The following is a 25,561-nucleotide window of genomic DNA, read 5'->3' on the forward strand; positions in this document are numbered from 1 at the left end:
GCGTGCGATGACCACAGCTCATTACAACTCTCCACAGACACGGCTGACTTTACGTACTGTAGCTAATTATTCCATTTCTGCATCTGGCAGGGATAACGTTTTTCACAAAAACGCTGTAAAATACCAGGGACTTCACATTTCTTTTTTTTATGGCTCTGGGATGGACTGCTTTATGCACGGGCTGGGTTCAGACCCACAGACACTGCAAGTCTCAGCCTGTCGCCCAGGGCCCCGAAGCAGACTGGCGTGCCCCTGCTCCGTGGGGCGCTCCCGAGGATCAGCGCGAAACCTGGCCCGGTGCGTTTTCTCTGTGCTCAGGTAGTTCCTGCTACCTGGGTGCACAGATACCTCACCCTGTAGACTGCTTTACTCACAAGAGAGTTTGATTTGAACTGGCCACGAAGTCCTGGAGCAGCACCCAGGAGCTGAGTACCACCAGCGCTCTGAGCTGGTTGCTTCAGGCAGCATCGTGGGACTCCTGCGTGGTGCCGGGCTGGAGCTGCTGCTGTGCTTGTGCAGTCGTCAGAACGGGCTGAACGTCCGGGTGCAATAACGCCAACAAAGAAACCCCAAACCCTGCAGCAGGTCCCCAACTTTCCCACCGGTGATTACGTAGCTGCGTTTTGAATCGCCCAGAAGTTGCGGTGAGATCCTGCCACAGCTTTGTTCCGAGCACCTGCAGACACAATAGGAAAAGGTCATCGCATAAACACCGCTTCTCCGAGGCGATCTCTTTGTCTGATGTGAAAGCCGGGAAGCAAAGGGTATTCTAATTTGAACTGCTCTGCTACTGAGGCTGAATTGGGAGTGCCTCCCCCACGCCTTGCCACCCTCAGAAGTCTCCAGGTCAACAGCCTCGCGCTGGAGCGGTGCACCCGATCCGCGGGCTTTGGCTGCTGAGAGGCAACGAGTGCCTGCAGCGGACACGAGTGGAGGCCGGTGGGCTGCGAGGGGGCGAGGGACGGGAACTGCAGTGGGCGGTAGCTCGAGGTCTGGGCCAGCAGCACCCAGGCTGTGAAAATGCTTCAGGGAACGCTCCGGCGTGTGTAATTAGTTCGCCGTTCCCTTCGCCTGTGACTGCTGCTCGCGGCGGTTTTGTTTTTAAGTGTAAAGATTTCAGAGTTCTCCCCAGTGGTTTGAAGAAAGGTTGAGTGTGTGGGGAGATCCACAGAACAATGTCACCAAAAATGCATAGGAGGAAAAGAAGGCTTTTAATAAAGCACTGCTTGGCATTTGTGCCTGGGAGTTGGGTTTGGATTAATTTGGACTGGGGAGAAGCTGGCGGAGAAGGTCACCTCTGCAGGCAGCAGATGAAAGAGCAGCGTGGCCAGCTCTTCTTGGGGAGCTTCGGCAGAAACCCGTCAGTCTGCAGGTGCTTGGGCAGCCCCGCCGCCAGCCTGTAGCTCCCTGGCAGGCCCCATGTGCAGCCCCCATAGGTTGGTGCTTGTGCTTGGGTCAGGGCAGAGGGGGTGGAGGGGAACAAACGGCGAGGAAACCATCCACAGCAGGGAGCAGCTTGGCTGAGGTGTCCTGAGTGGGCTCCCGGGGAGATCAGACGATGGTGTTGTGGCATCCAGTGATGACAAAATCGCGGTTACCTGAGGTACGATGCTCAGCGAAGAGCCTCTCTCCTGCCTCGTCTGACAGTGCACGGTCAGGAAGGGCTGCAGAAGTAAGGCATCCTCTTGTATCTGAGGAACGTAGAAAGCACACTGAAATTCTAGAAGTGATTGTAGCAAAGGGGTCTGGATTTCGTGCCTGCAATGTGCCTATCTCAGAGCCTTGTTTTCCTTTTCCATTACCGCAGATCTGTGTCATAAAGCCGGTCAGCCCTGTGTGGTCCCTATTAAAAGTTTTCTTTCCCAGGGTGATTCTGCTCCTTTGTTGCATCTGGTTCTTGAACGCTTTATACAATCAAACAGCAAAACTGCTTTTATTGATGCAGCAAAGAACAATGGGCTCTCTCCAGCAGTGCTCCCAAAATACACTCTTGGCTTTTTTTATGCCTGGCTTCCAACAGTGGAAAAAATGATTAAGATATGTTAGGTTTACTCTGGTCACTTCAACAGGAGATTGGTAATATCAACAAACGATTCCAGCAAATGGATTAGCTCCTCTTCCCCAGCAAGGCCGGAGCGATGTGTAGTTGCCCTGTCCGTGCTCTTTCTGCGAGACAGACAGCTGAAAAAGCAGAACGCAGCCACGATTTAATAGAGCGCGGATCGGGTTAGGCAGAGATGATGGCATCAGGCATGTGTCAGGTCACTGGAGTGATTGCAAGCTGGTCGGACGTGCGCGGTCGCTGTTCATACAGTGACTGCACCCGCTGCGGCCCTGAGCTCACGCTCGCTTCCTCTGAGAGGCAATTTCCCGTCCGTGCAGAGATGGGAAGCAGAGAAGACAGAAGAGGATCAGCAGAGGCTTAAAACCAGTTCTGCTGCGTGTGCGAGCTTAGCTTTTTGGAGCAGCTAGGTACGGGCTCTGAATTTCCCGTGTGAGCAGATGTCAGGGCACGTGTAAGTCTGCCCTGTTAAAACATGTGCCATATTAAAAATCCATGTGTATATAAATGGCATCTGTCAGCCATTGCCCCTTGGACATACATAAAATCTGACGTCTCCTGGCTGTCTGGAGCTGTTACTGTAGAAGCCAGGCTGTTGGCCTGTGTCGCAAAAGGAGAGGTGTGCGGAGCTTTGGATGGAGCTGTGGAGCGGGCGCTGGTGGGTGTATCGCATCCACACGTTGTGGTGAGGGTAAAGACCCTTGCAGGGCTCAGCCTCTGCTTGGAGGAGCCTGAGAGGAGTCCGGAGAGCGAGCTGCTGCAGCTGCTTCCGTAAGGATCCCTTGTTTCGTAACATTCTTTAGAAAGAAAAAAACAACACCCAAACCCGTGAGAGTGAAGTCGCATTTAGACTGCACTGACTTGGCAGAAGAGTACTTTTTCCAGCCTGAAGGAGCATACAGGGTTTTAATTCCGTGAGTGCACATCCCGTGTAGTATTTTGATTTATCTGTCCGTTCTTTCGGAGCGCTTTATTATGTGGCCTTTGTTTTCCTTCAGATGCAAGGTGCTTGTTACAATCCATCGCTTGCCTGCCTTCCACTTCTAAACCTGTGCATTTCCACAGCAGGTTGCATCTGGCTTACTGGGGAAGAAAAGAGGCTATGTACAGTGACTGAAGATTTCTTCTTTATATAGCACCTTAAAAAAAAGCGTAGTACCATTGAAATGAAAGCCCGGCTTTCTGCGATAAAGGGCCCTGCAAATTGACCGCAGGGTCTTTCAGAAAAGTCTGTCTCCTTTTGATACAGACGTGGCTGGGGGAAAAGAAAAGGGAAAAACAGGGTTGCCTGTGCTCACAGGAGTAAACAGGTGAGCATTGTTAATGTAAGTCCTGAAGAGCAATCCTGCCTGCTCTGCAGACGGTGCTGATGTGTCTGGTTCCGTTGTATTTACGAACATTGCAGCTCTCACCAGATTGTCGCCCCACAGAGACGCTGGTGCTTTCGGCGTGGCAGAGTAATGAAACGTCACTCCGCGTGCTCGCTGACAGCTGGGGAGGAAATCCACCTCCCCGCACAGCCGCTTTATGCTTTAATATACATTAAAGGTGCCTCTGGGACAAGTCCCTATCAGCCACACCGACAGGCCGTTCTCAAGTTGTCAAGGGAGAGCTGACGTGAATTTCTAGACGGTGCTAATGTAACAGATGAGGGCTTTTCCCCACATCTATTCTAAATATATGTGCAAGAAAGTGATTATCTCAATGTAATTCATTATTTGCTTGAAGCGCGTGCTAAACCTGAACTCGCTCTGATAAGCATTTATGTACTGAAGGAACTGATGTTATCTCTCTGCCTGTGGGCTCCAACAAGAAAGCAATCTTGGAGCTTATACTAAAGAAGGGTGATTTCCCCCCCTCCTCTATTTCTGATCAGAGCGTTCCTGGGAACAAACTCCAGAGGGGTCAGAACTTTGTTTTTTGGTGTTAACCCACGTGCACAGGGGAGGTGTTTGCGGGGGGCTTCGTGCCGTGTCTCGCACTCGGATTTTTCAGGGGAGGCCTCGGTGGCCTGCGCAGCGCTGCCGTCTCCTCGGTGGTGGGATCTGGTTTCCAGGAATAGCTCAGCAAATAGTTTGCTCTTTACTTGTGTATCCAGAGGAACAAATGGTGCATATATTCAAAGCATCTGTCATGGCCAGGCACTTTCTCACAGAAGTATATGTTGTTTGCCTAGGCAAATGCTGATGCGGTGTATGAGCAGCGGGGAGGGAGCCTTGGCCAGGATATTAAAATGTCCAAGAAAGTTATGTGTTGCCTGGAGCTGCAGCCCGAAGGGGTCACACGGCACAATTCAAAGGTATTATTTTAACCCGAGGCCAAGCTGCTCATTTTTGCTGGTATTTCCCTCTACTCTCCTCAGCGTTTATTTCAATTCCTTGAATAGCATTCTGTTGTTTGGTGCCTAATTCTCTCTTCCTTTGCATGACGGTATGTAGGCAGCAGGGCAACGAGAGGCCACGCTCCCCTTCCCAGCTGAGGCTTGCAGCAGTTCGGGGTGCAGCCCGGGACAGGTAACAAGCCCGTGCAGAACACACACCCGTAAGAAACGTGCCATTGACTGTCTCACAGTTTTTGCATGCAGCAGCGTCTGACCTGGAAGTGAGGTGCAAATACAGCAAGCGAACCACAGCTATGAAAAACCAGTAGGCATCACTGGGCTGGGCTGAGAAGTACAGGTCAGGTTTTCCTGTTTGTTTTTTTTTTTTAGTGTGTTTTGGTGGCAGCTTTTCTGGGTGAAAGTGCCTGAAAACGGACCAATTGGTGGATGGAGAGTGGTGGAGTGCGGGGCTGGCCACTGCCGTTGTCCCGTTGTGCGGCTCCGTGAGCAGCCGGCCGGGGGGAGGTGAGAGGTGCGCGCTTGGCCACGTGCTCTCCTCGTCGTGCCCCAGGTTCAGCTCATTCACAGTTCTGTGCAAGGTTTTTGCAAAGCAACCGGCTGTTGTGCATGCGTGTAGGTGCTGATAAATACTAAAGACTCACAATCCCCTGGTCAATCATGGTGATTTTCTGGGATTGCGCGAGCTTTTTTGGTCTCTGTTGCAGAAGATAACAACTCTAGGAATGCGTACTTCTCTTTTTATTTTTAATAATCTGTTTCTACAACTGAAGGATTTCAGATTTCTTTTGTAAGAGCAAGTGCCTGCTTAAACATGGAGACAAATACAACCAATAATATGTACTTGAAATTTAATGCAAGCTAATTCATTTTGGCACAGCCCCAGATATGCTGATTAAATGGCCTGTGAAGTGCTACAATATCTTGATAATGTACGTTCTACATTTGATTATATAATCAATTATGTTGCACCTAATAAAATCTAAAATTAGTGAAAAAGCTGAGAGCAGATTGTATCGGGTACCGAGTGGGTCTTGGGCAGCTTGAAGAAAACTTCTGCTGCCATAAGCTGGGAGAGGGCGCGTGTGTGTGCTGCTGCCTGTTCCAGAAGTGCCGCCCTTCAGTAAGCTGAAGGGGGCAGCTCAGCGAAGCGCTGCTGCTTAACTTAGTGACCTGGTTTAAAATGAAATAAACCAGCTGCAGTTCCTGCTAGCTTGTTGGGAATTCCCGGGTGCGTGGATATCCCGAATCGGTGGCCGGCGCCCCGGGTGCAGTGGGGTTCATTCAGCGGACCCTGTGCGTCCGTCAGCTCCTGCCCTCCTGGGCGATGTGCACGGGACTGCGGCAACGGGGGGACCAGCTGCAGGCCAAATCCTCGTGTCCAGGCTTGGGTGACCTGTTCTGCTCCAGCACCCGTGGTGCCCTCGCTGCCTCCCGGTGCCGGCCGAGGGCACGACTCTGCTCTTGGGCCTGCCGCGAGCACGGCGCGCCGGGACTCACCGACCCGACGTGGCCGCGCGTGAGGGAGCAGCCGTAATAGTCTGGCAATCGTTTCTCATTCCTTTACAGGAAAGTTAGAGGTTTCTGGGTGACTGGCTATGGCAGATTAGGGGGAATTTGGCCTGGGTTTTATGGCCCTCCTGTAAGACAGGGTTGATGGGAAACAAATGCGTTATGGCCCCCGACAAGCTGTTGCTACATTTTTTGTTTCATTTTCAAACAGCACTATCAACCAGTTGGAATATGGGCCTGGAGTATCGCGGGGAGTAATCTAATTAGTATGAAGTCAATTCACTAGTTCCTTTTGTATCTCGTGATTAAATAAGTGGGAAAATGGCTTGAAAATTAGGTGCTAGAACGACCCAATTACATTTCTGTAGCTTTTTGTATTCAATTTCATAAACAATTTTGCTCTTCGCTGGTTAATCAGTGAATGCCTTTTTCCAGTTTGAAAAGCACTTTTGAAATTATAATGCAATTAAATTGTGTGTGGATGTTCTGGCATAGCGAGTGTGAAAGCTGGGGGCCTGGCAGACAGCCATGTTGTACCTTGACAGTAATGAGTTCCTGAGCTGGCAGCTTGCTCGTGTCATTCATAATATTGTCCACGCCGGGTTACTGTAAGATGCAGCTGCCTTCATTCCTTCACGGACGGGGTCACCGGCATCCGTGCGCCGCACCCGCTGTGACGGCCCTGGGGAGGGGGGACCTCGTCCCTGCCCGCCCAAACCTTCCCGGGGCATCCTCGGGGGCTCTGCGGTGCCGCTGGGCGCAGGGCTCGCCCTGCAGGACCCTGCCCTGTGCCCGGCTGGCAGAAGGGCTTCTCCCACCGTCACGTTTTTTGCTAACAGTGCCGAGTAGCTGCACGCTTGCTCTGTTTTATTCACCCCCACCTCCCCATTTTCTTTCTTCCCCTTACATGAGCCTCTGTAAGACTAAAGGATGGTGAGGGGGCTGTAGGGGATTAACTACTGTTTTCCTGGAGGACATTACTGGGGCAAGTAGGAAAATGCTTAGATGGTGGCCAGAAGTATCCCCCGTCAAGGTGGAATGCAAAATTGCTGCTTTAAGTAAATGACTAAATCCCTGCTGAAGAGAAGCAGGCCTGAGTTACGTGAAAGCAAGGCACAGCACGAGGAGCCGCAGCTGATGCCTTCGCTTCCCTTGGGCCTGCTGGGTGCGTCTGGGCTGGGTTTGCATCGAGCAGCGTCACAAATGCGGTGACACTGCTGCCCGAATCCGTCCGCGTTGGTTTGAGTCTCTGGGAGCGGCCGTCCCGGTGGTCTGAGGGCCGGGGGCACGAGGTTTTCTGGGGGAACCCAGGTGGTGGCGCGGCCGGGTACAGCCTGCGCTCCTGGCAGGGACGTGTTTGCTCTGCGGGAGGCGTGGGAGGCGCGGGAGGCTCGCGGTGTTGGCTCATAAGCGGTGACAACTGGCCCTGGGGCGCGTTTTGTGGCGGTTCGTAATGACGGTAAGGCACTCGCACAGTCTTGCAGAGGAGCAGCATGACGTGTCAGGAGACCTGCCAGAGCTCTGCCTCCTTCCTTCGGCTGCCAGCTCACCTCGAGCCATTCGTCCTTTCTCATCCCCGGTCCTCCTGTGGCAGGCTGTGAGGTCTCAGCTCTCCCATTTGCCTCTGCCCTGCCCATGGGCCTTCCCCCAGGCTCTCCTGCAGGCTCTGGATGGGGCAGCCCCCGGTGGAGCCATCTCAGCCCCTTCTTCTTCTCCCTGTAGGGTGAAACCTTCTCCTTGTCAAAGTCACGAGCGGGTCTGCCCCGGCCTCGCCGCAGCCTTGCTACCGGATAGCTCTTGGCTCTGGAAAGCATTCAGTGAATTGTTGGCTCTGTGCAGCCATGTGTCCCCGTGGGCCTTCTGAAGTCGGCTGGGGTTTCTCAAGGCATGCCCGTTACCCTTACGGGCTGTTTGTCTCGTGTTCAGCCTGCTTGTGGCCAGCAGGAGCTGAATTCAGCCTCCTCGGGAAGGAGGTGGCTGCGCGATCGCCGCCGCCTGTGATTTACAGCCGAGCACCACAAGGATAAAGGTAGAAAGCTGTGTTAAGAGAAGAAGAAATAATGTTAGAAATAATGACTTGCTTGGCAGGTTTTAACAAGTTCAGTAATGGTATTAGGTGCCCTTGGCTCAAGATAGTAACCTCCTCTTAAATGATCATTACCTGACTAATAAAGACCTCAGAGCAGGTCATTACAGCTTAATTTAGACATAGCATCCTGTTTGGTTTGCGCAGCGTTGCCATCTTTCAAGTTGTTGAATCCATCGCCCGAGCGCTGTGGCTGGGAGTTGGGGTTTGCCTGGGCTTTCGCTCGCAGCTGTTGAGCAGCCTGGCGAGGAGCCGAGCGTTCGCTCTCGGTGGCCGCTCGCGGAGGCGGGGATGTGTGCGGGCAGGGAAGGGGACGAGTGACTTTCCTAGCCTGTCGTGCTCTTCCTCAGCATCGACTCAAGGAAGAGAAGAAAGAAACGATAGGAACGGAGGCCACGGAGGCGTGAGCACGTGTAGAAACGCAGGTGTGCGGGAAACGCTCTTCGCTTGACGTCCGCCTTGGAGTCAAACAGGGATTTTGTACGGTGCTGGGCTGGTGTTCGAGCCTAACTGTGGTTCTCTGACAAAAAGATTACAAGAGCTTATTGCTTCCTGTTAATCGTACTTTGTGCTTCTGTTGTTCCTTTTCAGAGCACTTCATAAACATGATTTTTGTGATAGAACTGTGTGAGTCATGAATGGCGTGAGAAAGGCATATGGGATGGATCGTCCTGTCTCAGTGCGCATGAGCTAAGGACACCAAGCAGAATTACCAGGCCACAAGTTTAGCACAAGCTCAAGGGCGTCTTTTTGTCATGTAAGACACGGGTAAACTGTGGCGCTTATTGCCACGAGACACCGTGGAGACCGGGGGGGCGAGAGGCTTCAAAAACTTGTCATGGGCGGCTGCCGGTGAGCGCAGTGGGCAGCTCCTGTGCTTGATGCGGCTGCGTTTCAGCTCTGCTCTTGGTGCCTGCTATCTTCAAGTGATTTTAGGTCTTTTTACCTTGAAAAGAGTTAATCGGGTATGATATTGCCATGTCACTCATTCGTAATGGCTGAGCACCGTGGGAGGCTGCTGCCCGTAACACTGCTCCGCGTCGCGCAGCGTGTCGGTGCAGCGGGACGAGGCAGGGGAAGCAGCGTCTGCCTCTGCTCCTCAGGGACGAATACACGTGTGCCCAACGTGTGCACATGGCCGCTTTCTGTCTCAGTAGCAAAGTTGCTTTAAATGGAAGCAGTTTTTGTGCCACAATAAATAGAGTGCCTGAGGACAACTGTGCCTGTAGCTGCGGACGCAGTGGCATTTTGGGCTGGCCGATGGCGGTGCTCAGCGCTCGAGCGCGGAGGAAACACCGCTGCTTTCTGCAGTGAGCTCGCTGCCCTTGACAGCTCCAGGGCTCCTCAGCACCAGGGAGGCCACCACTTGTGCCTGGTCTGTAGCGGCCTGCCGGGGAGCAGAGCTGCAGGCAGGACTCGTGCCACCTCTTCGTGCTGCGGTGTGACAGGAGCTGCTGCTCCACCTCGGCTGCGGCTCGCTTCTTGTCCCTGCCCTGGTGAATCCCCTGGGTCAGCACGTCAGAGCCGGTCCCAGCCGTTTAAGGAGCGTCTCAGCTGAACCCTTCTGTGTGATTCATGTACAGGCTGCTTGGCGAGGGCAGGGGATTAAAGGATGGAGCCATTTTCAAAGCCACATCATGGCTTGGCGGGAGGCAGGGCAGCCACGGCGCTGCTCACTGCCAGCCCTGGCACAGCCCCTAATCCGGGTGCTGGGGACATGGAGCCATGCAGGCAGCACCGGGGAAGTTTCCCCTGGTGCTTCCTTTCCCCTGCTCCTCTCCTTGCGTGATGGGGTACCCGAGCACCTCGCAGGAGCAGTAGAAAGTGAGCACACCTGAGCTGTGCGTGTACCTTCCCACCCTCTCCTGAGCAGGGCTGATAGATGAGCAGCAGTTGTGCGGGAGCAGAGACACCAGCCTGGGACCTGCCATACCACGGCAGCCCTGTCCTCGCTCAGAGATGAGCTGTCATGCTTCCCTAACCCCATTAGCAACAAGCTTCAAATGCAAGTAATTGTAATAACCAACCCCCGCCAGTTATTAATATTTTGAGGACATCTCTTTGATAAGCCCATCTTTTCAGCCAATTTCCTATTCAACCAAAAGCAAAACATCTTTTCTCCCAGTAATGTAAATGTGTTGTTAAAATGAAGAAAAGGAAATGGAAAAAAGAAATCCCCCCAACAACAAAACCTCAACGCCAGGCTCGGTGCTGCATCGCCTTTGTTAGCCCCAGATAGAATTATGCATCATGAATAAAAACTGCTGTCAACATGCATTGGTTTCAAAACATTAGAGCATATGGTATGTGATTATCTGTATTGTCAAATGCAATAAAGTGAATTTGGATATAATAAAAAATGTAATATTTTAGAAATTTGGTAATAAACTGTGGAAGAATTGACAGGCAGAGAGTATTTGACGCCCGTAGGCAGGCAGATGAAATTGGCAGGCAGCGGGCAGTGGCTGCTGCTGTCGGTGGGGAGCCCGGCCTGGGCAGCGGCGCCGGGTCGGCCGTGGCCTCGCAGCCCTTCCTGCTGCCCTCCCCGCTGCTCCCTGCCGCGGTGGAAAACTGCGTTATAGTCCGCCAGGTTTGTCACTGGCTCTGGGTGCTGTGGCTGAGGAACAGGCGCAAGCGTTCCCTTGAAGCATGAGGTTGGCGTTCTGGCGGTAGACAGATTAATTGGATTTTACAAGTATTTGGGGTTTTCTTCTTTGATAGCAAAAAGAAATCCATTAGTTTATATCACGCTTCCCCTGCCCGGCTGCGCTCCCATCATTTTTGTATACCACCAGCTTGTGAGAGAGCTGGAAAATCCTTACCTGGAACGAAAGGAGCAGTGAGGAGCTGTGATGAGCAGGAGTGGGTCTGCTCCAGGACGCTGCTGAGGAGCTGGAGTTATGTACAGGCAAAAAAGCAAACGTTGCCTGGGATTGCTTCCTCCTGCAGTAGCTCCTCTTCCGGCCCGGTGCGTTAATTCTCGAGCCTGAGCTAATTCTCAACCCAGCCGTTGAGGCGCGGTGTCTCCAGCACAGAGAAGCTGAATCGGGAGCAAACTTTGGGGCCTCCTGCGTAGGAAATTCAGATGCAAAAAATACAGACATAAGTGTATCACACGTACATGCAATTTTTCTTAGGTCACCGTTAATGCTTCTAAATGATCTGTGAATGCATTAATGGTTTCTGTTAATTAACAATATGATAAAGCTGGCATTTAGTAAGTTGCTGTGTAGTGTGCATTTTAGTCATTATGTACTCAGCACTTTGGTTTGATTTCAGAATGTTAATAGAATAAAATTTTAATGAAGATTTGTTGTTATGAAAAATTTATTACGAGAAGTTCAGGTACTGCTTGCATTAGCACGGTCTGTAAGGGAAGGGGGGTTCCCTGCCCGCAGCCAGCCCCGAGGCGCTGCCCACAGCCACCACCAGCCTGGGTCCCCCCCGGATCCCTGCTGCCGCCCCCCGTCTCCTGCTGCCCTGCTTGGGCTGCGTGGGTCAGAGCAGGGTGCTGGAGAGCGGGACAAATCCCTCTGGCTGCCCTTCTTCCTTCCTTCTTTCAGGGATAATCGCTGCCAAAATCGTGTGGGTGGATTTTTGCCTGTTCAAACAGGCAGGCTGCGATGTGGTGCAGTGGCTTCTCGTTCTAAGATGCCCTCTTTTTTTTTTTTCCCCCTTTTTTCCTTTTTTTATTTTTTTGAACGATGCTCCCTTTGCAAATGCCACGCAGCCGTGGGAGGACAGCGAGGAACCTGAGCGCTGCAGCTTCCCAGAACAAAAGCAGAGGAGTATCTTGCTGGTGCCCTTTATCCAGCTGCGCGGCTGACCTCAGCTCTTCGCTCTCCTGCCGCGCCGGTATTGAAACGGTAGCACCTTGCGTGGAGGTTTTGATCTAAGGCGGTTGTCTGCTGATTTAATTTTGAGAATTTACTCTCATGTCATGGAGTATATATTGACACTTTAAGCAGCAGTAATACCTGCCTGGGTCTGCCGGGAGAACCTGGCTATTTCCTGCACCCGCCCCGAGATGCGCAGCAGCAGCGGCTGGGTGCGCAGGCTAATCATCTGTCTTGATGAGCGTCATTCACAGAAGCGCTGCCAGAGAGCACACTTCACAGTGAAATGAGGCTGATGCCGCGGCCCCGGATGGCAGGCGTTAACCTTCTCTTTCCCCTCCTGGCTCCTGGCACACCCCTGCCCGGTGCGGGCCCGGGATGCTGGGGTTGAGGCCTCGTTCTGCGGGGAGCGGGGCTGCCTCCGCGCGGTGCCTCGGGTCTGGCGGTGGCTCCCTGGAGAGCAGGAGGTGAAAGGAGAGAGGCGTGCCGTGGTTGTGCTCTGCGGACGTGGGCACTTGCTTCCTAGGAAGCAGGAACCCCCTTTTCGTGCGTGCGGCGCAGGAAGCAGGGCTAAGGAGGAACCACAGCTCTGGTCTGACAGCTGTGAGCTGTGACGAGCTGAGCTGCGGTATGGCAGATGGAGGCGTCCTGGAAGGGACTCGGAAGCAGAGGTGAAGCTACACGGGACCTGGAACACAAGGAAGAGTCCAGCGACTTGTCCAGGGACACAAAGTAGGAAGGTGGCAAAGTCGGGGCCGGGTTTTGGGAGTCCTGACGGCTGGGTTCTGGCTCTTGGAGCAGAGCAGCGGCTGTCCCTGGGGGGCCCTGATCCAGGCTGCGAATTGCCTTCCAGACAGCACGAAGCTGGAACCATCCCTGCTTCCCTGTCTGAGCAATTAAAAAGTCCCGGCCTCTCTGCTCACTTTGCTCTGCCTGTCTGTAAACACGGGCTCCGGTGGCAGTGATTAGCAGCCTGGGTTCCCCGGCCCCCCTCCCCTCCTGTGCAGGTTCGTTATTATTATTATGAGGCGGCCTGGCAGCCGGGTGCGAGATAGCTTACTAAGTAACTTTTTCCCTTCTGATTACAAGGGATGTGTGAATAAAGCAGAACTGTATTGATTCACACCAATCTATGCATCGACTGTGTGGGAGCCACTTGCAATTCCCAGCAGCACCAGAAAGCTTTGCAACAGGGAGAAATATGACCAGGCAAGTTGAGAAAATAAATTAAACTAGTGTCAACTTTTCTTGTTTCTTCCCTCATTATTAATGGATGGAATGGGGCTCATTTATCAAGAGGAGGAAAAATTAATTGACATGGGATTTAATATTATTATGCCTGGCTTGTCTGGTCACATTTCTTTTTTTTTTTTTCCTTTTTCTTTTTGAAAAGCATTTTATTACAGTTTACGGGACCAGCTGCCAAAACTATTGGTATAAACAAGAAAGCAGGTGCATAAATAATGCCTCAGCAGGCCCGGACGTTTCTGTGCTTCGAAGCTTAAGTCACTTAAGTAAGGGGAGAAAAGGAGAGGCGTAAAGGAAACAAACGAGAAGATCAGGTACTGAGGTACACAGAAGGGGAATGCAGCCTGAACTAACATTTCCTCATTATAGTGCTGTGCTTCCGCAGGGCTGTCGGGGGATCCACATCCCTCAGCACAGCCGCTGCAAGCCCCGGGGCTGGGGCCGTGCTGTGCTCGCACCGTGCCGGGTGCCGGGGGCCTGGAGAAGGAGGTGGCCGCGGCGGCGTCCTGCGAGCGTTAGAGGAGCCTGGTCCCGCGGTAATGAGCGCGCCAGCAGGCGGCTGCCAGGTTATTCTTGCCTAGCAGCAGGAGTAAGATTTAAGCGTCGCTTATTGGTATGATGTGAACCATGTAAATCTCTTCCCTTCTCCTCTCCTTGCTCTTGTCTACTTCCCTTGGTTTTGCGGATTATTGTGTAGGCACAAAAGAGCCTCGGTGATTACTTATTTCCCAGAGCCCTTTAAGGAGCTATCTCATACTTTGGCATGCTATAAATACAGTAAGAGGCAGTCCCAGCTGCGAAGACCGCGCAGTCTAACGAGACAATACAGACCCAACTTGGGTGAAAGGGAGCCCTGCAGATGCAGATGAGATGAAGTGACCTCCTCCACATTGCGGGGTGACCCTGAGACAGCCTGGGAATTGGAACAGGCTCCTCCAGCGCTCACTGCAGTGTGTTCGTCCACCAGAGCACCGGTCTCTGTGGCTGAGGAGTCTCTTCGTGAAGCAGAGGTGTCCGTGCACCTCTTCTCTTCACCCTGCCTCAGGGAAAGGCATGGGGCTGGCAGGCGGTGATGGAGCTTGGGTTGGGTTGGGTTGGGTTGGGTTGGGTTGGGTTGGGTTGGGTTGGGTTGGGTGGCTGCTAGGGGTGCTAGCCCCCAGGCCAGGGCAGGGCACGCTGTTGAGGCCAGGGTCCCGGTCTGTCTGTCACAGCCTCTGTGGCCAACCCCAGCATTAGCCCGGGTTTAACCTTTTTGGCGCAGGATGCGATCACCTTGTTTTGCTCGCTTTAACGTACGTGCGGGCTTGAAAGAGCAAGACCTTTCACCGGTAAGCTGCTTTCGCGCAATTCTGCTGCTGAGTGACGTCCTCAGTATGTACAATCGCAGCTGTAATATATATTGCTGTACACCAGATAAAAGCCTGGCTGTGGAAAAGCTGCTGCCAACTAGCAAGAGAAAGTAGATATATTTCATAGCAATGGTGTCGTCATCTCAGCTATATTTTACTGAGGTTGACATAAAACTTCTCAAGTGACGACAAAGGTGTGAAATATAGTTGATTCGAGCGTGAAAAAAACAAAATGCAGAACACAGGAGCACTGACATTTGGTATCTTCAGTACTGCTTCTTAATATTATTTATGGCTCCCACCGATTTTTTTTAAGTTGCTTTAATCTTTTTATGGTTTCAGTCACTTTCTCTGAGCAGCGTTTCTCTCATTTCTGGAGTGCTGTGGCAGGAAGTGCTGCAGCAGGGCTCCTCTGCCCAGAGCCTCCCACCCACGGACCTGGGCATCTTCCCGGGCTGAACAAGGCTCTGGACCAAAAGGGGGTTTTTGGAGTAGCGAAGGCATGCTGGGGACGTGTCCCACGTGGCTGGACACGAACCCTCTGGGCTGGTGTTGGCAGGCACATTGCAAATGTTTGCAGGGGAACAGGGCTGTGTGGATGCTTGTGACCGTCTCGCTTTGCGCTAAGACGTATTCCCCCAGGTTTTGCCCTCCCCTGTGCACCGCACACTTGTACCTGTTTCCCCGTGAAAATGACCAGTCGGGCAGCCCCCTCCCTGCCCAGCTTCGCTTCCGCGGGCAGCAGGAGCTCTGCACACAGGCAGGATCCGACCCGCGCCTGCTCTTCGCGCGAGGCTTGCTCGCAGTAGCCGGCTCCCCGGCAGATCCGCATCCTGGCGGCGCCTGTCATCGCCCAGTAACTGGCGTTTGAATAGAGTGAAATGACTCCTTTTTTTTGAGCAGATGCTAAAGGAGGGTTTTTTCACCTGAAGGTCATGAATACGTGTCTCAGCTTCCTTTAGTGCTCACTCTTGGCTTGGTGCCTCTCATTTGGGGGCATCAGTTTGCCTCGTATTTTATTTTTTCCCCCCTCTTCTTTGTCTTTTCTTTTACAGAAAAGATTATTCAAATGAATATTCAGTTTTATTCATTTGAATAAAAAAACCAAACCGTTTGACTCTGTTAAATGCTTATCTCTTAAATAGAGCTTGTTAGCTTCCAATAATAGCTTCATTCAGAAGGATGCAGTATAATTTCATTTTAAAATGTGTGCTCCTTGACAACCGGAATCCTATTTATGTCACCATTTTAAACAGCCTTCTTTGTTTTGTGTTAATCTTTTTCATACACTTTCCAAGGACCATTTTTTGTTGACTCCTAGTACCTCTCATAAGAAATAATTGTCTATTTAGTCCAGGAAGGTTTCTAAGAGTTTTGGTAATTTAAAAATGAGCATGTATTCATTACACTAACTAATAAGGCATGCATACAGTAATATTTTTTATATGTGCAATTACTGAAAGTTGTAATCTAATATTTAAAAAGTGAAACAAAGAAGGACCCGTTACCAGTCAGTTTTATGAAGTTTTTAGCTCTGGGGTATATGGTCTCTTGGGGGTTGCTCATTTAAGGAGCAGTAGGATCTCTTGAACAGCATCCTATGGATTGAAGTGCCTGTATATGTGCAGATTAAAATCCTCTGGTTACTTCCCCGTCCAGCAAGTGCAGGGATTGCACGGCCACACCGCGGCACTGGGAGGTGATCAGTGTTTTTCACTACTCCTGTGCTTGTCCGGAGAGGAACAAACGAAAGATACCGCTGGGTTTTCTTACAGACCCTCTCAAGTCTGTTTTTTACTTGCCTGTGTGAGTGGCGTGGATGTTTAAAACCCTGCAAATGAGCGTTGACACCTATGGACTGTTATTTTATTCTTGTTATAAAATCTGTAAATAAAGAAAGCTGAGAGGCTATCTGATATAATCAGAGAAATAATTTCTTGATAAACCTGTGTTTCAGCCAGATGGAGTGGGATGAGGATGGGAAACTTCTTTCCTGGTCCGAGCGCCTAATGCCCGCGGTGGGCTTTCTGGCGGTGCTCTGCATATTAGTGCTAATCTCCTCTAAATTCCCCTTCCCGGCTCCATTCTGGCAGCGAGACCTGACAGAAGACGAAGGAGAAATCCTCAAGTGCAGAATTCGCTAATGAGTTACTAATGATGAAGACGCTCGTGGTGCTGAGGCTGCTAATGACGACGTGCGGACCCGGCTGGACGCTCGCTGTGCTGGGCAGAGCCGGGTCCGGCCGCGCCGCCCGCAGCCCCGGTCCCTGCCAGCACAAGGTGCTGCCGGGCGGCCTGGGGTGCTGTGCTCAGCCAGTTAACCACAAAAATTCCAGTTCTGACTGCAGCTCTGCTTAAGGTGGATTTAAATGGAGTAACTTGGAAGGCAAATAAAAGACCTAGGTCAGGTAAAACACTTAGAGCTGCTACGTGCAGCACAAAGCAAAGTAGTGCGGAGCTCTGGGAGCCGGGTTGCACCATTAGACGACGTGGTACACCTCGGGGGAGAGCTACAAACCATTTCTAGTGGTTTTTTCCCCCAAGGAGAGGGTCCAGAGACTCGGCCTCGTGGCTTCACACAGGGCCAGGAGCACACCCTGCGGCGCTGTGGCACGGGTTTGGGATGAGGTGCCATCGCTGTGCTCCCGAGCAGCGGGGCTGGTGGCACGAGGTGGCCCAGCTCGCAGTGGGGACAGGCACGAGGTCTGGGGTCACCCCTGCCCCGTGCCATGGTGTGACGGGGATGCTGGTGGCACCCGGCTCCGCTGGTGGTGGCACGGCGCGACGCTGCTCTGCCGGCACGCAGGGCCAGCACCGCTCCCGGGCCGGGTCAGGGGGTGAAGCTCATTCTGTTGGTACATTTGTAAGGTTTCATTAGGTTAATCACTGATGATGTTTATTCATCAAGTCATTGCCAGGAATGTAGTACATTAGATTTTTCTGTTAGCTTGATATTTCTTTTTAAAAAAAAGAAATGAGCAGGGAGAATTAATGCGTAGAGCTGTGGTGGGCTGCCAGATTCCTCCGTGCAGCGTATCTGCAGCCGCGTGGAGCCAGCAGAGCAAACCGTGTACAGCTACAGGCGGGCAGCAGGCTTCAAACAACCCTAAACCAGCCCAAATCCGCAGCTCCTTTGAAGCGGCAGCGCAGAGGAGAGGAGTGATTAGATCAGAGGCCTCAAACGTAGCGGCTTCTTAGCGGCCTCAGGATGTCCTGACGAGGCAGTAGAGGAAGTCATTCAGGAAGAAGGGGATAAATGAGCACCTCCGGCGCTCGGCCGGCCCAGGCACAAAGCTCTGCCACGTGCCTGTGCAACCGTTAGTGGCTGCCTCATCGCCGGGGCAGCGAGGGGTAACCGAGGAATCATCTTCTGTCCTCACGGGTTTTGGGTTTTTTTTGGTCATGTAATGAGTCAGCCCTAATGGAGAAGTCCCATGGAATTAAACAGGAGATAAAATCAATATGGTTCCGTAGACATATAATTGGGTTTTGTAGAGGTTGCTCTTAAAAACCGTAAGGTGTAAAAGAAAATATAGCCTTATTGTAGTTTCTGAGCCGTCTTGTAACCAGGGTGTAACTATCCATTAAATTCTTCAGGGTGGATCAAAAAATCCATAAGGAGGTTTTAATTCTCCATTAAGTCCTATGGAAGAGCTGTAACAGAACCGTATTAATTTTCTCTGAGATGATGCTCCTTCCCTCCATTAGCCTGTAATGAGCTCGGCAGCAGCCCTGTAGAAAGCAGGTATATTTACATGTGCGTATTTCTGTGAAAGTTTTCCGAAATCCAGAAGGCCAAGTAATGCTTTATTAGAATGAAAGCTGTTTGACTTCACTAACATTTTCCTTTCCTCCTCCCCTTTTTATTCCTTTATCGAACAGGTTTTGGGTTCGTTACTTTTGAAAATGAAGACGTGGTGGAAAAAGTCTGTGAAATTCACTTCCACGAAATCAATAATAAAATGGTAAGTGCTCTTTCTGACGCGCGGGTCGGTGCCAGCGAGGTCTCCCCAGCGGTCACAGACGTGCCCGGGGCCGTGCCATCCCAGGAGCCGGTTGCGGTGTCCCAGGCACACGGTGCTGCGGGGTCGGGGTGCGGAGCCTTGCTCTGGTGCTGCGGCTGCTGTGGCCCTGCCATCGAGCGCCGGCGTTCCCCGGCCAGGCCCAGCCCGGCAGCCAGGCCCCTCGTGAAGTTTTTCCTAAATGACATCGAGTCCCAGGTTGCGGGTTGCCCTGTCAGTAAAGCCACTGAGCCAGATGAAAAAGGGCATTTGTATTTCAATCGATGCAAAAACTTTGATATTTTTGGCTAAAATATTCTTTCTCCCTTTGTCAAAACATCCTTTGCTTCTCAAATGTGTATTCAGATATGCATTGTATATTGGTCTGATATGTGTTCACAGACTTTAAATTCAATAATAGAGCTTTTAGTGTGGATAAGATCAAAGCAATCTCCTTGGCATATGCTGGAGGCCTGATTCAATATTTGACTTGCTAATTTTTCCCAGGGCACTGAAATAATATTCTTCATATTGTTCCCGACTGCAATATGCATCGGAAATAAAAGTAACAACCCCTTTGGCGACTGTGGTGGTGAGGTACTGAGGCAGGGCCGGGGCAACCCGCCGTGCCCTATGCCAGCCCCCTGCCCCAGCCCCGATGCGTGCCGTGGGCTTTGCCTCCGGCCCGGCCCGGCCTCTTGCTGCTCTCCCTGCATCCCTTGGTGCCAGCGCTCCTTCGGGAGTTTCCTCCTGCCATCAGTGCTGTGTTGCGTGAGATAAATGTGGGCTGTGGGGGAGGTTTCATTCCCGTCTAGTCACTAAATGCTGATTAATCTGCCTTAAAACAAAACAAGAAGTAACACCAAACGCCCCCACCCCAGCCCAGGAACAACAGACCCAGCCACAAATCAGAAACACTTTAGATGTAAATTTAGGTAAGACTTGTCAGCTGGGAAGGCAGAACTACAGTGCTGTGCTCCGTGACTCTCCTGCTGCGTAATTCGAGGGCGGGTGCCTGTAGCGTAACGCTCCATGGGTGTACTTCCTTCACACAAGACGTTTCCCTTTGGAGCACGACTCAGCCTTCGCCTGGTGCAAACCGGGGCGGCCCGGGTCGCCTGGCGGGGTGCTGGGAGGCAGAGCAGCAGCGTGACGCCGAGCCCCAGCCCCGGGGAGCACGCAGCAGGGCAGAGCACGGCGCTGGGTGCCTCCTGTGGGGAGGGGGAGACGTGTCTGCGGCCACCCAGACGGGTTCCCCGCAGGAGCACGGCACGTGCAGCTTCCAGCTGAAGCTGTGCGTCCGCGGGACGGGTACCTGGAGGCACGAGTGAGCGCAAGGTCCAGGGCTGCTTCCCTTCCTTTGCCACGAATCTCGGGTTGGGCTTTGCTCTGCTGTTAAAATCCCGCGCTGTTTGCTGCTGGCATGCCCCTACTGGGGCAGAGCTGGGGTTGCTGCTGGAGGGTTTCTTCTCCGCTGAGAGGCTGCGTGGTAAGGGAACAGCAGCGCCGGCAGCCTGCAGGATGGGACAGGGCGAAAACGCTTGAGGAACGTCACAAGGAGCAAAAGAAGCAGTGTAGGCTGTTGGTGTTTTGTTGTCGCGGATAATTAAAGTACATTCTTCCCGGCACTCTGTGCCTGCTTGGTGCGTGATCCAGGTGCCACGGTGCCTTGAGCATGCTCTCCTTGTCACTTCTTCTACAGCACTAATTTTAAAAGCGGCCCACGAGGGAGGAGATGAGACATGATCCTGTCTTGGGACTGACTCATCGTGTTGCTGATGTGTCTGCAGATTAATTACCAAGCCCAGGCAGGAGCGGGAGAGCCCGTGCACGCATGTGTGACAGCGAGCTGGTGCAGATGGCCGGCAGTGACACGCGGATCAGGGCCGGACACGGACACACTTCCTGCGGCCCCCTTGGGGACTGACCACTCCTGCTTTGTTTTTAACATGTCCCCCCCGAGTGCTGCGCTGCACGGGGAGCAGGTGCCGGCCATCCTGGTCCCGAGGTGCGCAGGCACCGTGCGCTGCACTCACTGCCATCGCCCCCGAGCAGGGGCAGCGGGTGGCTGCTGTTCCTGAGCCCATTTGCAGCCTCCCTTTCCGTGCAGGCTATTTTTAGCCCTCCCATTCTGCTTCTGTTGCCATCCATAAAGCTTAGAATGTCAAGTGTAATATTAAACGAGCAGTGTGCAAGTGAAAAGAAAATGCCAGCGAGGTGTTTAATAAATGAAACCTGGAATTTACGTGGGAGGCCACGGATTCTCTCCAAACTCCGAGGGGAGGGGGACAGAATAAATAACCACAGCAAAATGTCCCCAGAACATTGTTCTTCTCGCACAAGCAGGCTGCTTTGCCCCAAAAAATGGTTTTCTAGGGGGGTGCAAAAGTAGCCAGAAAAGAAATGTGATGGAGTCATTGATTTTCTTTGCGATTTGGCTGCGATAAAGTTGTTCACATCCTAGGGACGGGGTGACACGTGCGGGGAGCTGGGCTGCCCCCGCTGGGCTGCAAGTCGCCACCTCCGGTCAGCTGTTCGAAAACAGGCTCGCATTGCCAGGCACCTGTAGCTTTCTTTCTCCTGCCCGGTGGATTCGGTGGCCTGGTTTGTCTGTGGCTCGTTTTTAATGTATCAGCACTGCTCGGGCTTCTCCCAGCACTGGCAGCCTTCACTGCGTGCTGGGGCTGTGGATGTGGTGTGCACCATGCGCCTCTGCCTTTGGGTCTTCACGCAAGGCACCCCGTTCCTGGAGAGGCCGAGCCGTGCCCACGTGCAGGAGGCAGGGAGCAGGGCTCTGCTGCCATGCCAGCAGGCTCCCTGGAGCTGGGGTCACCCATTTTACGGGTCTGCAGGACTTGCCCCAAGGAGCTGCCACCACGCACGGAGCCCGGCTCCAGGCCGTGCTTGTGGGCCGTCACGGGGCTGCGCTGCTGCTCCTCGTGTCCCGCTGCAGGGCTGCTCTCCCTGCTCCTGGAGCTGGAGCCTGACGTGCTGCTGGTTGTGGCACTGCTGTCAGGTCACGCAAGGAGGATGAGGGTTGTGGCGATGGCTGTGCTGCCGCGAGGGAGGCAGGGCCCGCGCGGGACAGCTCTGCAGAGGGTCGCTGGCGATCACGATGCTCAGGAGAAGCCTGAAGCCGGCAAGGTGCGGCAGCGCTGGAAACCCCTCCTGTCAGCTGAAGGACACTGCAGGCCGCCTGCAGCCTGGATGCATTCCTCTAACGTCGGTCTCGGATGTGCCTGTGAGTGACGTAGCTGGTGAGACGGGTGGTGACGCTGCCCTTGTCGCGTTCCCCTGGCGTGGCCAGGTTCAGCAGCCTGCGCAGGACAGCAGGGAGCTGCCTGGTGCTGGGGGCTATCGGGGGCTTTGGGGGACAAGAAAATTGCAAGAAACTTTCAGACTGCACTTCTCCAGCATCTCCTGCAGCCTGAGGATGTGCCAAGCAACTTCTGAGCCCAGTGTCCCCATCCCACCTTGGTCAGTGACGTAATGCTGTTTTTAAATGTGCTTAAAAACCTTTCTTCTGCTCCTGGTGTAGTGCTACCTTCGCAGCATTGTTGGTGAACACAGGTTGCTGTTAGAGGAGAGAGAGTTTGGCTTGCCATGGCATGAGTGGCAGGGGGTCCCCGAGGTAATCCCATCTCAACTAACTGTGAAGTGCACTTTGCTGGCAAGACAGAGTTGCCTTGTCTTTGGGCGGTAAAATAGATTTTTTGTGCATTGTGAACATGGGAGCACTCCGCTCTCCTCAAAATAGCTCTGGTTTCCCTGGAAAGCTGTTAGCCATATTTTTTGAAACATCCTGGTGCTGCGAGCTGACAGCCTGTTCTGTTGCTCTGGGTATAAGAGGCTTTTCACTCCCCATCTCAGCCGTCCTGGGTTCTAGTGGCTTTGACTGCTTGTCTTGACCCAGGAGCACCCCAGTGTAATGTTAATTCTCCAAACTAGACTAAACAAAAATAGCAAATTTTAGTTTCCCTGTCCTTTTTTTTTTTTTCTTGATTTAGAGTTAAAACTTTCTTTGTTAGGCTGCTGAAACTAAAGCACATCTTTCGTGCAGGGGAGGCGGAAGACAATCTGGCAATGATCAAGGAGTGCAGAAATGCTGAACTGGAAGTGAGTGTAGGATCCAGGTTTACGCATAACGTGCCCGCATCAGGCAGGCTCCTGGGGGCGACGCGGTGCGGAGCTGAGCCGCCTTCCCATCAGATGCTCCCCCCAGGCGGGAGCCCGACTGCGGGCCCCGCTGGGACAGCCTGCCCCGTGGTCCCCTGGGGTTCTGCCCTGTGGTCACCATTGCTGCGGGTGGTGACAGCCGTCCCGGTCCCGAGCAGCCTGGCCCCTCACCTCCTGCTTCACTGTCCCCGTTTGCCGGTGGGATGGGGCTCGGGCAGCTTCCGCGAGCACGTCAGGCGCTGCTGCCTCTGCACACTGAGTGTGCTCACGGATCTGTACCCGCACATCACGCGGCCCGGAGCAGAGACGTCTCTGCTGGATAATGGCAAATATTTCTGCCCTCCGTATGGGGCGTATTTGTTTACAAGGCTTAGGAATTATTTCTCTTTCCTACTGGTGGCTTTTTCTTTTCCTTTAAATCTGAGTTAAAACTCCTTTGCAGCTCGCTACCATTCCCTTTATATCCTCGTGTGCTGTGAAAATCATAAATTAAGCTAGTCTTTCAGAGAGCAGCGGTAGGCTGTTTTGTGGTTGCAAAAGCTAATTACTGGGTTATTGTTTCTAACGGTGCTAATCCAAACTTCATTTTCCTGTTAATTGTCCGTCGAGCCAGGCTAGATTGTTTTTATCATCCTGAATATTTGCAGCGAAAGCAGCTATGAGGTGTAACCAATGCCTCCGTGACATTTTGAGTGGTGGCGAACCCGAGGAATATGGCTGAGAAATGAGATGATACACTTCTGGCGATCACCCTGCTGCAATTTGGCTGGAGAAATTAGATTGGCACACTCCTGTTAAATGTCTCTCTGATTAAAAATAAGCAGAGGAAAGTTTCAGGGGATATTGCCGAGCTGCTTTGCTGGCACGTGAGGCATCGGGGAGGCTGGCGCTTGTGCTTGGCATTTCGAGCACATGAAGAGCCCTGGGCTCTTGGAGGCAGTGATGGGGAGTCACACGCAGCAGGTTGCTGCCCTTGGGTTGGGAGGGTCCTGGGGGCACTGAGGTTTTAGGGTGGATGGAAACAGTGCGGCAGGCACCCCCGCAGGCTGAGACCCACCGGGGGTCCTGGCCACTGCCTTCCCTGCCCTGCTGTGCCCGCGGCACCGCAGGCTGTGAGCTGCTGGCCAGTGAGTTGGCTGGCGGAGTGTTCTGCTTCCTTCCTTTTCCTTCTCTCTTTATCTTAATGTCAGGGCACGGAAAGCCTGTGGGGCACCGCGGGGCTTTCCATCCCATCGTGTGCCTGCAGCATGCACACGCGCCATCCCGCTCCGTGTCCCGTCCCGCGCAGCGCTGCTCCCGAGGCCTCCTGCAAGGGCACAGACATCTGCTAGCAGGGGAGTACCAGGGCACAACTCCGGAAGAATATTCCTCCAAACTTAGCCAGATTGGGGCAGTTTGCTTTCAAGAAGTGCGTGTTTTGACAACATTGGCGGGATGTGAGCGTTGTAGCATTGGGATGTGTTGCAAGCAAAGTAAATAGGATCTGCACGAGGTTTGCAGCAGAAAGGGGAGGAGTAGGTGGTTTTGTTTAAAATACTCCCATTACAGTCAGTTAACCTTTATGTTACCTAAATGAAATCTGTATAAACCTGAAATTTTCACTGATCAGGTTGCCTAGGAACAGGCGGTTGGTTTTCATAAGACAATGAATACACTGTCACTGATAGGGCTATTAGGAACAGAAGCATTTAGCCACGTTATGCGACATCCCTGGGCTTGTCTGCTGTGGTCGCTGCTTGCCCCTGGGCGCCCGCCCGCCTCTGCCTGCCGGTACGAGTGCCGGAGGTGACGGGGACACGATGCTGCTCGGGGCAAGCCCCCGGTAGGCAGCAACAGCACGGCCACCGGGCCATCTGCTCGCTTCTCCCCGTCCCGTCCAGAGGCACAGAAGCAGCCCCTGAAGGTGCACCCGGGCCCCTCAGGGCCCTTCCCTGGAGCGGGTCCCAGCCCCGGGGCTCTGCCTGGCCGCAGAGGAGTTAGCGGAGGCTGGCGACGTGATTAACGCGGCATTAAGTGACTTCAAAGGGCAGCAGGAGTAACTGGAAGTGAAAGAATGCAGATCGTTTATTAATAGGGTTTACAGAAATTTTCTGCTGGGTGGAAATATCGATTCTTTATTCCTGTTTTAAAAGGAGCTTTTTGTAATGATCACCGAGAGTCATTTTCTGCTATCGATTGTAATAGAGCTGTGCTGAAGACTTTCCTCCATCCATTCCACGCCCGCAAGTGTCATTGAGAGTAAACGCAGCGCAGGTTTTCCTTTCAGGACCACGGCAACTTCTTCAATCAGCATTTCTGTCATCTTTACGGCGTTGGTTTGCTATGTGTTTAAAGAGACATACACGTTTGCTCTTTTAAATCCGTTTACACTACTCTGAAAGTTCACCTTTGAGGGGGAGGCGGTGTGGGGAGGAAAATGCTAAAAATAAATCTCCCCCCTTAAGTAGATCAGTTCTGCATTTGACATTTACATGGAATTCATTTGCATCTCATTTGTACATGTTTCTGCTCAATAGGTAGAATGTAAGAAAGCACAACCTAAAGAAGTGATGTTTCCACCAGGGACGAGAGGAAGGGCACGTGGATTACCGTATACCATGGACGCTTTTATGCTAGGGATGGGAATGTTGGGTAAGTGTGCAATAGCCACCAAACGTCTTCCAGAGCGAGCCTCCCCTGTGTTGTCTCCCTGATTTGTGAACGCGTGAGGCGTAGGGGTGAGCACATCTCGGCACTTGTGTGAGTGCGAGCCTAAAACTTCAGCAGGGGTGGAGTGGGGAAAATAATCCTGTCTGTGGTAAATGATTAACTCCCCCCCTTCCTGGAATATAAAAATTTGCATTTAAATGGATGTTTTAAATAGCCTGTTTTACTCTTACTCGCAAAAAATAGAATGATGAAAGATGCAGTGTGTTCATTCTGACTAAAAATGATCTCTCCCCCTTTTTAGAGG

At 52.6% G+C, this 25,561-nt stretch overlaps 1 protein-coding gene across 15 annotated transcripts in view; it reads left to right on the plus strand.

Moving 5' to 3' along the window:
• MSI2 (musashi RNA binding protein 2) overlaps positions 1-25,561 on the plus strand; it is a 238,688-nt gene that overhangs the window by 161,287 nt on the left and 51,840 nt on the right. For 13 of the 15 annotated variants that reach the window (XM_080562592.1, XM_080562588.1, XM_080562587.1 and 10 more), the window contains 2 exons: positions 18,314-18,396; positions 25,125-25,239. In XM_080562592.1, the coding sequence (XP_080418718.1) occupies positions 18,314-18,396; positions 25,125-25,239 (198 nt within the window). The remainder of the gene's footprint in view (positions 1-18,313; positions 18,397-25,124; positions 25,240-25,561) is intronic. The other 2 variants (XR_013941079.1, XM_080562585.1) reach the window with 1 other exon arrangement.

Source organism: Anser brachyrhynchus (genome assembly GCF_964034855.1).
Source record: "Anser brachyrhynchus genome assembly, chromosome: 20".
Classification (NCBI taxonomy): domain Eukaryota; kingdom Metazoa; phylum Chordata; class Aves; order Anseriformes; family Anatidae; genus Anser; species Anser brachyrhynchus.